The following is a 12890-nucleotide window of genomic DNA, read 5'->3' as shown; positions in this document are numbered from 1 at the left end:
CAAATTTATGCACCAACCACTAAAGCCAGTGAGGATGAAATAGAAGAATTCTACCAACTTCTTCAATCTGAAATCGATCAAACATGCAATCAAGATGTACTGGTGGCATTTCATAATAGACACTCAATAGTGAATCTTTTCCAACATCATTTGATATTATTAGCAATCCTAGGTAGATTTGGAGTTCTGGTGTGGTGCTGTGGGATAATGCCCTGGATCAAAAATTCTTTGGAACCACAGGGTCGGTGGTTCAAACTTAGCAGCCACTCCTCAGAAACTCTATATACAGCCACTATGAGTCAGAACTGACTCGATGACACTTAACAACAAGTAATATTTGAAGCCCTGGGATGGCACTGTAGGATAAACACTGGACTGCTAACTGCAAGGTCAGCTGTTGATACCCACTAACCGATCCTCAGAAATCTTACACCAGGTCATTACAAGTTGGAACCCACTCAACAGCACTTAAATACAAACAAGTGATCCTTAGTGAGGTATTGCAGTGTACCAGCCACTGCACTATGTACATCATGCCTTATTTTATTTAGTCTTAAACATAATGCTGTTGTTGAGTGGTATAGAGTCGGTTCTGATTCAGAGATCCTGTAGAGGCTTTCTGAGGAGTGGCTGTATGAACTGTGATTTAAACGGAACTTTCTGTCCAGTGCATTATTATTACCCAATGTAAAGATGAAAAACCTGAGTGAAGTTCAGAGAGAAAGCAATTTGTGCAAAGCCACACCACATGTTTAGACAACTCCAGAACCAAAACTTGAAGCAACTATGCTTCAAGTTTCCCAAAATCCATTTAATAAAGCTGTGTGAAGAAATGAGATCTTGTACCACTTTTTAATTTATTTTCCTTATCAAAAGCAATTTTATTAGACAGAAGATTACAATGTTGCTTTTGGACACAGCTCCCTGCTACTTTTTTCACTGTTTTAATCATGCTATTGGGTCTTCTAGTGTGGTGCTGTACCATCAGCACTGTGAGTCAAAAGGTCGGCAGTTCAAACCCACCAGCTGCTTCTAGGCAACCCTATACAGGGTCACTATGAGTCAGAACCAGCTCAAAGGCATTTAACAACAACAACAACATTATACTATACTGTAACTGTCAGTTTATTTGCCTCTCTTCCCTGACCTGTAGGTAAGCACCTAGAGAGTAAGAATTGTGCCTTGATCTTTGATTCTCAGCACTGAGCACAATGCCTGACACATAGCAGGAGCTTGAATTATGTGTATTAAATGAATCTTCAAAAGAATGAATGAACCAGTGAAGAAGGTATTATAAGAACTCTTTGGTTAATCTTTTTCTTCCTTGAAATAGGTTGATACTCTCATAATGATGTACAAAACCCACTGCCAGTGTATCCTGGACAATGCAATTAATGGAAACTTTGAAGAGGTAAGGGTGAAAAAGAATGCTTTGTTGACCACATTGTATGAACTTTCATGTGCTGTTCTTTATATGCGTTCATGTTATGGGAAAATTTTCATGTTCTTATCCTTTGATCTACAACTAGATTCAGCATTTCTTATTACACTTTTGGCAAGGAATGCCTGATCATCTTCTTCCGCTACTGGAAAACTCTGTTATCATTGATATTTTCTGTGTTTGTGACTCCATTCTATATAAGGTAAGCTTCTGGATATGTTAAAGATGACCACATATTCTTTTCAACAGTATTCTATTTAAATTCTTATAGAATATTTTCAATAAATTTGTTATTTTTGGCTATAATACATTATCCTTTTTTTCTTTCTGATGAGCAGTGAATCTGTTTAAATTTACTTGAAATAAACACAAAATCATTTTCTGTTTAAAACTAAAAATTATTCTAAATATGACATAGTTCCCAATATATAAAAATTTAGTGAGTTTTCATTAGTTGTATATGGTGTTTCACAATATCTTTTTTACAAACTTGGCATTTTATGCAAAAGCAAAATTAGGCATCCTCATGTGATTAATAATTTGAAGATCTTGAGTATCTCTAGCTTTAATCCTTTAGTGTCCAATGTGGATCCCAAACTGAATAACAGAAGGATCAAGAAAACATCCTAAAACAACTGGTTGGACTTCTAGGCAAACATCCAAATGTTTTGTGGAGAAAGTCAGAGATTCTTTCATGGTCGCTTTCCTGGTTAGCGTGGCAAAAGGGGCTAAGCTAAGGGAGAAAACAAATCATAGTTTAAGTACTTTAAAAGGAGTTTGTCTACATTTACCTGGCATCATTGCAGTAGGGAAAAACCATTGTCTTGAAAAATGTAATCTGAGCAAGTGAAGCCAGGCTGGGACTCTGGTTAAGCATTTAGGAAATAAAACTCCAAATTCATCATCACTCCCAGTTTCTCAGCTTTGCAGAAAAATGAGGCAGAAGCTAAGTAGACTCAATTCAGAAACAATTTTCAGTCCAAGATTTGATAGGCCTCAGTCAGAACCTATATTTGCATCCTCTTCTGTTCTCACTCATCACATGCTAAGAGAATGGAGAAACCAATGTAATATATTCCTAACTTCTGTTTAAGTTGGAGCTAATAAGAACAAAGGAGCTCTGGTAGCGTAGTGGTTATGAATTGGGCTGCGAACCTTAAGGTCAGCGGTTCGAAACTACCAGCCACTCCGTGGGAGAAAGATGAGGCTTTCTACTCCCGTAAAGATTTACACCCTCGGAAATCCTGTACAGGGTCGCTATGGGTCGGAACCGACTCGATGGCACTTAACAACAACAACAACAATAAGAACAAAAGAGGTAGAAATTGTCAGTTTCCTGGTCAAATAAAAAAGCCATTGTTTGGAGGGAAAAGATTTGGTTTACATTAACAGAGCATGTGTGATACTCATCAGTTGAAAAAGCATTCAGAAGGGAGAAGGGACATGAGTGAAGGACTGACACTAAGAAAAGTCCTGGAGCTCATGCACCCACATGGACCACCGCCAAGGCAAAGCCTTTGGGGCTGTCATTTAGTTCTCTCAAGAAATAGCCATAAAGTGCACTTTGGGGAATCCTCACATGGCATAAGTCTTCCTCTATGACATACCTGTCTAATCCATTATTTTTGTAACTTAGAAATGATTTAGAACTCACTCTACTGTTAGATTTAGAACCCACCTTACGGTTACATAATCTAATTAATATAACAAAGAAAATCTTCTTTCCAAACAGGATTATAACCACAGGTATAGAGATTGGACTTCAACATTTATTTTAAGGACACACATCAAGCATCTTTAAATGAACCTGGTTTCACCTTCACACAGTGGCCCAAGGAGGCACAGAGAGCATCATAATTGGTGGTTGGTGGTTATGTGCCATGGAGTCGGAACCAATTCATAGCGACCTTGTACAGGGTTTCAGAGGCTGTAAATCTTTATGGGAGCAGAAAGCCTCATCTTTCTCCCGTGAAACAGCTGGTAGTTTCAAACTGCTGACCTTAAGGTTCGAAGCCCGATTCGTAACCACTACGCTATCTGAATTCTTAGCATCATAATTAGAGTAATGCAAAATTAGCTTTTGTTGTGTACCTGCAAGATCTTTATTATCCCACCTCTAGAGAATGGCCTGCAAAGTCATTTGAACTGCAAGATCGGCAGTTCAAGCTCACCAGCTCCTCCTTGGAAACCCTATACAGGGTTGATATGGGTTGACATTGACTCAAAAGTACTTAACAACAACAACAAAGAGTGGCCAACTTTTATCTATATAGCAGTGTTATTGTTACCGTGTGCCACTGAGTCAATTTTGACTTATACGGATCCTAGATAAAAGGGTAGAACTGTCCAGTAGAGTTTCCTAGTGAATACTCTTTCCCTTCACAGATAACAAGTTCTTTTCTCCCATGGAGTGGCTGATGGGTTTGAACAGCCCACCTACAAGTTAGCAATTGAATGCTTAACAATTGTGCTACCAGACTCCTTCCATAAAACAATATAGGATATGAAAGGCCAATTCAATGGTTATCAGCACACAGGGCATTTACAATACTATCTCATTTACATGGAGTACATGCGCATTTTGCTATAGGCTACAAATGTAGATTAGTGTCTTTCTACATTTAGAACTGTCTTCTTTCCTTAATCTCTGGGTCCTTTTCCCCAGACTGGTCCACTCCATTTATAAGTCAGGCAAGTTCATCTGCAGTGTTCTTATCCTATCTGGCTCCCACCTCTTTTATTAATCATAGTTTTTTTGTGTGTGTGAGTTGGGAATCAGTCAACATTTCCTGCTTTCTTTTTACTAGGAGTCCTGGTGTGGTGCTGTGAGATAAAGCACTGGACCTCAAGGTCAGTTTGAACCACAAGGTTGATGGATCAAACTCACCAGCTGCTCCTTGGAAGCCCTATACAGGGTTGCTATGAGTCGAAATGGACTCGACAGCACTTAACACAGCATGTTTTCATCAAGGACCTATCCAACATCTCAACCACTTTTAGGGCTCAGTCTAGCCCTTTCATTTCAATATGTTTTCTGTTCTGATAAGCAGCTCTCTACCCAGTACATTAGTGCCACCTGCTTAATTGCCCATGTTTCTACATCTCTTGTCCCTTTGCCTTTTATAGACACACAACGCATACAAACTTTCATTTTAGAGACCAAATTATAACTTTCAGAAAGTAATTGACAAAAAAATAAGTTTTTATAGAACTACTGGCAATAAAGATTTGTGCTTTCTTGTGTTATAATTAAGGTTCTTACGGATGTGCTCATTCCTGCAACAATGCAAGAAATGCCTGAGAGGTAAGTTCAATCAATAGAACATGTCAGTTTCTTAAAAAAAAAAAAAAAAAATTAACCTTGTACATTACATTAAAGGAGAATATTGTTGTTGTTAAGTGCCTTCAAGTCAGTCAGTTCAGACTCATAGCAACCCTGTCTAGGGTTTCTGAAGAGAGACTGGTGGGTTTAAACTGTGGACTTTCTGATTCAAATCGACCATGTAGTCCAGTTATCCTACCCATGATCCTGCAGCCCCACACCAGGACCAGGAGAATGTTAGAAAGTAACTATTTTGTTTACCAAGATTTTTTCCTTCCTCAACTTTATATTTAGAGCTTATTATAAAAAATTAGTGGCATAATCCAGAAATCACTTTGAGAGCAGTCAATTGAAAAAGAAATACTTAAGTGGGATTGACCACCAAGATATTGAACAAATTCTTCATTGGAAAACTGGCTTCAGGAAGATCAGTAAGAATAAATGATGGGAAATAGCTATAATAATTAAGATTATAATAAAAATTATTATATGTTTGCTATTAACTTTAGTCTCAATTGAAAACATCAGAAAATAGCATGATGGAGTTATCACTTGTCAACAAAGAATAAGATCTCTAATAGTTTATTGGAATGATAATTGTGTAAGGTGTGAGGTAAAGGCCTTGTTTCAGTCTTTTGCATATCGCTTTCCATTTCTGCCAGCACCATCGGTTGAAGAGACCATCTCCTCCCCATGCAATATACTTAGGTACTTTGTCGAAAACCAGTTGGCAGTATGTGGATGGGTTAATTTCTGGATTCTCAATTCTGTTCCATTGATCAATGTATCATCTTTCATTATACCAGTACCAGGCTGTTTTGACCATTGTAGTAAATTTTGAAATCAGGGAGTGAGAGGCTTTCCACCTTGTTCTTCTTAAGCAGAGCTTTGCTTATCCTGGGTCTCTTTCCTTTCCATATAAAGTTTGTAAATGTTTTTTCTATCTCTTTGCAGAATGTCGTTGGAATCTGAATTGGGATTGCATTATATGTGCAAATTGCTTTGGGCAGTATTGACATTTTCACAAGGTTAAATCTTCCTATCTAGGACCATGGTATATTCTTCCATTTTTGTAGGTCTCTTGGTTTCTTGTACTAGTATTCTGTAGTTTTCTTTGTATAGGTCCTTTGTTTGTCTGGTTACATTTATTCCTAGATATTTCATCCCTTGGGTGAAATACTATTGTAAATAGTATTGTTTTCCTAATGTCCTTTTCAGCACTGTTCTTATTTGTATAGAGGAATCCAACTGATTTTTGCATGTTGATTTTATACCCTGCCACTTTGCTGAATCTAGTAGTTTTTTCACTTGAGTCTTTGGGGGTTTTCTATGTATAGGATCATATCGTCTGCAAATAGAGAGAATTTTACTTCCTCTTTGCCAATTCGGATGCCCTTAATTTCCCTATATTACCTTATAGTTCTGGCTAAGACTTCAAGCACAATATTGAATAGGAGTGGTGACACAGGGCATCCTTGTCTGGTTCCTGTTCACAGAGGGAAAGCCTTTCAGTTTCTTTCCATTGAGAGTAATGTAGGCTATTGGTTTTGTACATATGCTCTTGATTATGTTGAAGAGTTTTCCTTCAATTCCTATTTTGTTGAGTGTTTTTATCAGGAATGGATGTTGGATTTTGTTAAATTCCTTTTCTGCATCAATCGATATGATCATGTGTTTTTTTCTTTTTTCTTGTTTATATGGTCGATTACATTGATTGTTTTTCTAATGTTGAAGCATCCTTGCATCCCTGATATGAATCCCACTTGATCATGATGTATTATCTTTTTGATGTGCTGCTGGATTCTGTTGGCTAAGATTTTGTTGAGAATTTTTGCATCTATGTTCATGAGGGATATTGGTCTATAGTTTTCTTTCTTAGTGATTTCCTTCCCTGGTTTTGGTATGAGGGTTATGCTTGCATCATAAAGTGTATTAGAAAGTTTTCCAACCTTCTCTATATTCTGGAATCATTTGAGTAGAATTGGTGACAACTCTTCCCTGAATGTCTGGTAGAACTCACCAGTGAATCCATCTGGACCTGGACTTCTTTTGGTTCGAAGTTTTTTGATGACCTGATCAATTCCTTCTATTCTATGGGTCTGTTCAAGTCTTCTACTTCATTCTGTGTGAGTTTAGGTAGGTTGTGTATCCATTTCTTCTAAGTTTTCAAATTTGTTGGAGTACAACTCTTCATAGTATTCTGTTATTATCCTTTTGATTTCCTTTGGTTCCATTGTGACATCACCCATGTGGTGTCTAATGTGTATTGTTTGTGTCTTCTTCCTCTTTTCTTTTGTTAGGTTTGCCAGTGGTTTGTCAATTTTATTAATCCTTTCAAAGACACTGCTTCTTGTTCTGTTGATTCTTTCTATAGTTTTTTTCTGTTTTCTATCTCATTTATTTATGCTTTAATCTTTACTATTTCTTTTCTCTTGGTGATTGTAGGTTCCCTCTGTTGGTCTGTTTCTAGTTGCTGGAGATGCTGTGTTACTGTGTTAAATTTGATTCTTTCTTCTTTTTGGATGTGTGCATTTATCACAATAAATTGTCCTCTCAGCATCACTTTCGCCGTGTCCCAAAGATTTTGGTATGTTGTGTTTTCATTCTCATTTGTTTTTAGGAACTTTCTGAATTCATGTTTAATTTCTTCTACCATCCAGTCACTCTTCAGCAGGGTGTTATTCAGTTTTCATGTATTAAACTTTATTTCCTTGGTCTTGTTGTTGTTGATTTCTAATTTTATGGCATTGTGGTCTGAAAAGATGCTCTGTAGTATTTTGATGTTTATAAATTTATGAAGGCTTGTTTTGTGACCTAACACATGGTCAAGTCTAGAGAATGTTCCATGTACACTGGAAAAGAATGTGTATTGTACTGTTGTTGTGTTGAATGCTCTGTACACATCTATGAGGTCAAGTTGTTGATTGTGCTGTTTAGTTCCTCTGTAGCTTTGTTGAGTTTCTTTCTGGTTGTTTTATCCTTTTTTGAAAGTGGCATATTAAAATCCTCCACTATAATTGTAGATGCATCTATTTCTTTCTTCAGTTCTAGTAGGGTTTGATTTATATATCTTGGTGCTCTTTCATTTGGAGTGTAGATGTTAGTTATGGTTATGTCTTCTTGCTCAATTGACCCTTTAATCATGAGATACTGTCCTTCTTTATTTATTATGCTGGTTTTTGCCTTAAAGTTTATTTTATCAGAGATTAGTATTGCCACTCCTGCTTGTTTTTTATTGCTGTTAGCTTGGTATATTTTTTTTCATCATTTAACTTTTAGTCTGTTTTTGTCTTTGTGTGTAAAGTATGCCTCTTGCAGGCAGTATATTGAATGGTCTTGTTTTCGTATCCATTAAATTCTTCACTGGTGCATTTAATCCATTGACATTCTGTGTAATTATCGATAAGTATGGATTAACTGCTTTCATTATGTTAATTTTTTGTGGTGCTCTTTGCTGCTTTTTTCTGTATGCCTTCTTGTACTGCGTTCATGTTTTTTGTGCTATTTCTTGTCAGTTTCTTCTTAGTTTTAATGTCTCCTTGTTCTGCTTGGATCTTCATTTTCATGGTAAGTTGTGAAGTATTAATTTTCTTTGGGGTTACTTTATAGTCTGTTAAGATTTCCCTGCATTTAAGACAGTCTATTGTATCCTGCCATCTACTTGACCTCCTCACCACCTGGATCTCTATTCCTATATTTTTCTCTTCTTTGACATTGTTAATATTTTGATCTTTGGTTGGCCTCACAGGTCCTCTGAATTCATTGCTATAATTTTGTCCCATTCTGAACTCTGCTATCTGTTGACTGAGTTCCAGACGGTGTTGCCACATCTGTCAATCTCTGGTTGTTGTCTGTTCTCACTGGTTTTCATTCCAAAGAAATCCCTTTAGGATGTTTTGAAGCGCTGGATTGGCTTTGTCAAAATCTGTTAGCTTCTGTTTATCCTGGAATGTTTTGATTGCGCCATGGTATTTGATTGAGAGTTTTGCTGGATAGGCGATTCTTGGTTGGCAGTTTTTTTCTTTTAAGGTTTCATATATGTCTCCATATTGCCTTTTTGCCTGAATGGTTTCTGCTGAGACGGCAGCAATTAACTGATTTGCTTGCCTTTGTAGGTAACATTTCTCTTTTCCCTGGCTGCTTTTAGGATCCTCTCCTAAAATGGGCACAGTTGCTGTCTCTTCTTGGGTAAGGTAGGGGGAGAAAGCTCCCCCCTCTGGGAGAAGAGTGAGGCCAAAAGGACCAAAGACAGAAACAATATAAAAGCAGAGACAGAAACCATCAATCAAAAACAAAAATAAAATTGTTATTGACACTGCCCACTGGCCTTTGCTATGCAGGCAGGGATAAAGGGTCCCACCCAGGTCAACTTTGGGGCTGGATCCCAGAGCCATATGTCATAAGAAGCAGCCTGCATGTTTCCTGTATGTGCCATTGGAAAACTGTGGGTACAAAGCTGGACCCTTTTGGGGGGTGGGGGGGTGCTCCTGCCTGCCTGAAGGCATCTGGGCTGGGCAATGAGGGCGCGGTCAGAGTGAAGAGGAGAGATATGTGGAAAATGAAAAGTGAAAGATTAAAAATCGGTCATACCTTTCCCTCCAGACGTGCAGCTCTGTGGCTTCCAGCACTGGATCACTACCTCCGCTTGGCTGTGGCTCCACCTTCCAGCCTGAGGACTTATGGCTGATGGCTGCTGCAGCTGGATTGATTCAGATATCACCATATTTTGCTTTCACAGGCAGATTTCTTCACAGGTGGCCATGGGAAACTGGTGCCTGGCCCTTAAACAAGATCCAAAGCTCTGCAGACTGCTCTTTCTCTGCTTTTTTGGGGTTTTAGCAGAGATACTTTCAGTGTCTGTCTCTGCTTACCTGCCCCTAAACTGGAAGTCCTGGAATGATAACTGAGACTTTTTATAAAACCTTTTCCAATGGGAGAAAATAGAAATTTGAAAAAAAGAATTTAATATTTCTTTGAAAACAAAGTCTAGCAAAATAATGTAATTTATTTTAGTATTTGGAGGCAAAAATGTATGTAAGACCAGACCTTTTTTGGAATTTATTCATTTTTCTCAAACTTCTGTTGTTCTCCCTTTGGAAAAGCTTTTGTAAAAAATCATCAGATATCATTCAAATGAATTGCTTAAGATCTTTTGTGTTTATCTCTTTAATATGCAGGTAACTCATGTTCATTATGGAAAAATGAAAATAAAAACATGGTTAAATATAATTTAAAGTCTTAAAGTACTACCTCACAGACCTTTTCAGGGAATATCTTTAAATATACACATTTTAACAAATATTAGCAATCTATGCATATTATGTAATCCACGTTACATATTATGTATGGATTAATATGTAATATACATTATATATTATGTATAGGCTGTTTCTATTTTTTAAATATAGATTAACATTTTTTTAATTGGATGTATAAATTTCCAATATCTGGAAAATACTGTATTTAACCATCATTGAACAGTTACAAAAAATTTTTATACAACTTTTCAGACTATTCCAAAGTAGCTATTATGATCCAACACTCAAAATGAGAAATTGGAGAGTAGAAAGAAATCACTTATTTGCCCAGAGTCAGCTAGTTAGTAAGAAGAGCCTAGATTTTAACAGAAGTCTGTTTAACTACAAACTCTGCTTACTCTTTTTCCTGTACCACATCACTGTTTCCCAGCATACATATAATTCCAAATATATTTTATATTTTATGTTGAGGTAAAGCATGTAGATTGTTAACATCTTTTCTTCTTATATGTTCTCACAACTAACCTTTTCAATTTTCTCCCATCCAAGTACTAACCAGGCCCTAACCTGCTTAGGTTCAGATATCAGACGAGACAGCATGCATTTGGGGTAGTATGTCTGTAGACAAACCTTTGCAATTTTCTAGGTAGAATCTATAATTAGTGTACAAATTATATTTGATTATAAAAATATGGTTTCTTTATGTTATATCAAGCATGGCAACAGTAGTGAGGTTGGCCCAGGATCGAGCAGTTTCATTCTGCTGATCACTATGAGTCGGTACTGACTCCATGGCACCTAACAACAACAACAATGTTATATCTTAAAAAGCCAAGAGTTGCAAATCAAGTGCACTTGCATATTGTCATCAAAATATTTTGTGAAAAATTATTGAATCATGAGTCATAATAATAATAATAACAATATTATTTATTGAACATTGCCAGGCCTTAAAATAAGCACTGTCTTTAAATTATTTGACCTATGCCTGACCATCATCATCTCAGAAGACAGATACTATCCTTATCTTCATGTGACAGATGTGGAAACTGGAACATAGCTGAGTGTTTTGATTGAGATGCTAAATGACAAAACTAGGTTGAGTCTATTTGGATTCAAAAGTCATACTCTTGGGATTACAGAATAATAGCATACTTCCACTGAACTCCCCCCCCCTTTTTAAAAAATATTTTATTGTGAATTATGTGATAGTTTACATGGGAGAACATTAGTTTTACATTCATCCTATCATATATCTTTTCATTGCCATGGTTACAAGCCCCATACATCATGAACCAATCACAGATACCCTGCAAGCCTGCCCCTCCCCCATCTCCCACCAGTTATAAGCACACAGCCCCTCTCTCTCTCTGGGTTTAAAGTCCCCAGCCACTCCATCACTCCACATCATCTTATCTGCCTCCATCTCTGGGGTCACTGCTTCGGTGGGTAGGGTCCCGCTCTCCACTCTACTCCCTTGATGGTCCCAGGGACCTTCGCTCCTAGACTGCAAAGTATCACTCCCCTCCTTGCTACAAAACATCTACCTTTACATTTACAAGCCTCACAATCAGTCCTGATAACTATTATTCACTATTGTATCACAAGAGACCTATCCGCATTTCCTTTCATCCGCCCTGCCTAGACAGATTGGACACTACTCAGTGGTGGTTCTACCTTCCTCCACACCCTCTTGAAAGCTTGTAAGCCAGTCACATCTTGCCTTTGAAGCGCCCCCCATTTTGGGTAGCCAATGTCCAATTTGCCCATCTCTGTCTATTCTCTGTATGGAAGGGGTGGGAATGATCATCACTATAGAGATTTGTTCCCTCTTTTGAGTTACTGCATCCATAGGTGTAGGTCAAGTTCATCAAATTGTATCAGATTACTCTTTTTTTCCTCTTCTTTCTTCTTCTGGTTGAGCTCTGATCATCCAGTCATTGAAGCCAGGTCAAGGAACTATTATCTGCAAGTGTGCATATGCCCTCTCTCCTTATCAGCTGGATGCTTCACTCTCCACTCTCCTCTGTGGCTATGTCACTGTCTCTGGGTCCAAGAGTCCCCAGGTTTTGCCACACTGCTGACCAACCAGGTCCCACCCAGGTTCACAGGAGTCTATTGAATGTTGTAGGGCTTAGCTCGCAGCTTCATTGCTGTATTTCCCTCACTTCCCCTTATCTGTGACAAATGTGGTCACCAATCAGAGTGTGTATTCCCATTGAGTTTTAGTCTTGGAAGGCAGTTTGCTCTGAGGGACCCAACCACTTGCCTTGATGTCTCCTGGGAGAGCAACTTACTTTTTCTTATAGTAATCAGTTGGTCTGCCCATATTGTTTTGTATTTTACCTATTGCTCTTTCTTTCAAAAAGTATCTTCTGTTTTTCTAGCCATTCCAGGCTGGTCTGCTTGTTTTTCAAGTGGAAATTTTCCTCCTCTAAAGATTCTGGAGGCTGTTCAGGATTCCACCTATGGTCTTATGTAATGCGGAGACTCCGCAGGAAGCCTCCTTCACTGGGCACGTTGTAGCCCCATTTTAGGTATTCCAATCAGTTATGGGCAGAAGATGGACGTACAAGCTTTCTATGGTGATATTGCTGGTTATTCATTTCTCTCCCTCTCATGATGCTTTGTACTATTTTGATATTTGTAAATTTATGGAGATTTGTTTTGTGGCCTAACATGGTCTATTCTGGAGAATGTTCCATGTGCACTGGAAAAGAATGTGTATTGTGCAGTTGTTGAGTTGAATGCTCTGTACACATCTATGAGGCCCAGTTGGCTGATTGTGTTGTTTAGTTCTTCTGTGTCTTTGTCAAGTTTCTTTCTGGTTGTTCTATCCATTTTTGAAAGTGGTGTATTAAAATCACCA

General features: G+C 37.8%; 1 protein-coding gene across 1 annotated transcript in view; it reads left to right on the top strand.

The window, feature by feature from the left end:
- Positions 1-12890, top strand: part of RFX6 (regulatory factor X, 6) — an 85468-nt gene that overhangs the window by 50138 nt on the left and 22440 nt on the right. Inside the window, exons 8-10 of the mRNA XM_006839899.1 lie at positions 1334-1411; positions 1530-1643; positions 4696-4745. Of these exons, the coding sequence (XP_006839962.1) occupies positions 1334-1411; positions 1530-1643; positions 4696-4745 (242 nt within the window). The remainder of the gene's footprint in view (positions 1-1333; positions 1412-1529; positions 1644-4695; positions 4746-12890) is intronic.

This window comes from Chrysochloris asiatica, unplaced genomic scaffold (assembly GCF_000296735.1).
Source record: "Chrysochloris asiatica unplaced genomic scaffold, ChrAsi1.0 scaffold00027, whole genome shotgun sequence".
Lineage (NCBI taxonomy): Eukaryota > Metazoa > Chordata > Mammalia > Afrosoricida > Chrysochloridae > Chrysochloris > Chrysochloris asiatica.
The sequence above is the reverse complement of the archived record's forward strand: the minus strand, read 5'-3'. Positions and strand labels throughout refer to the sequence as shown.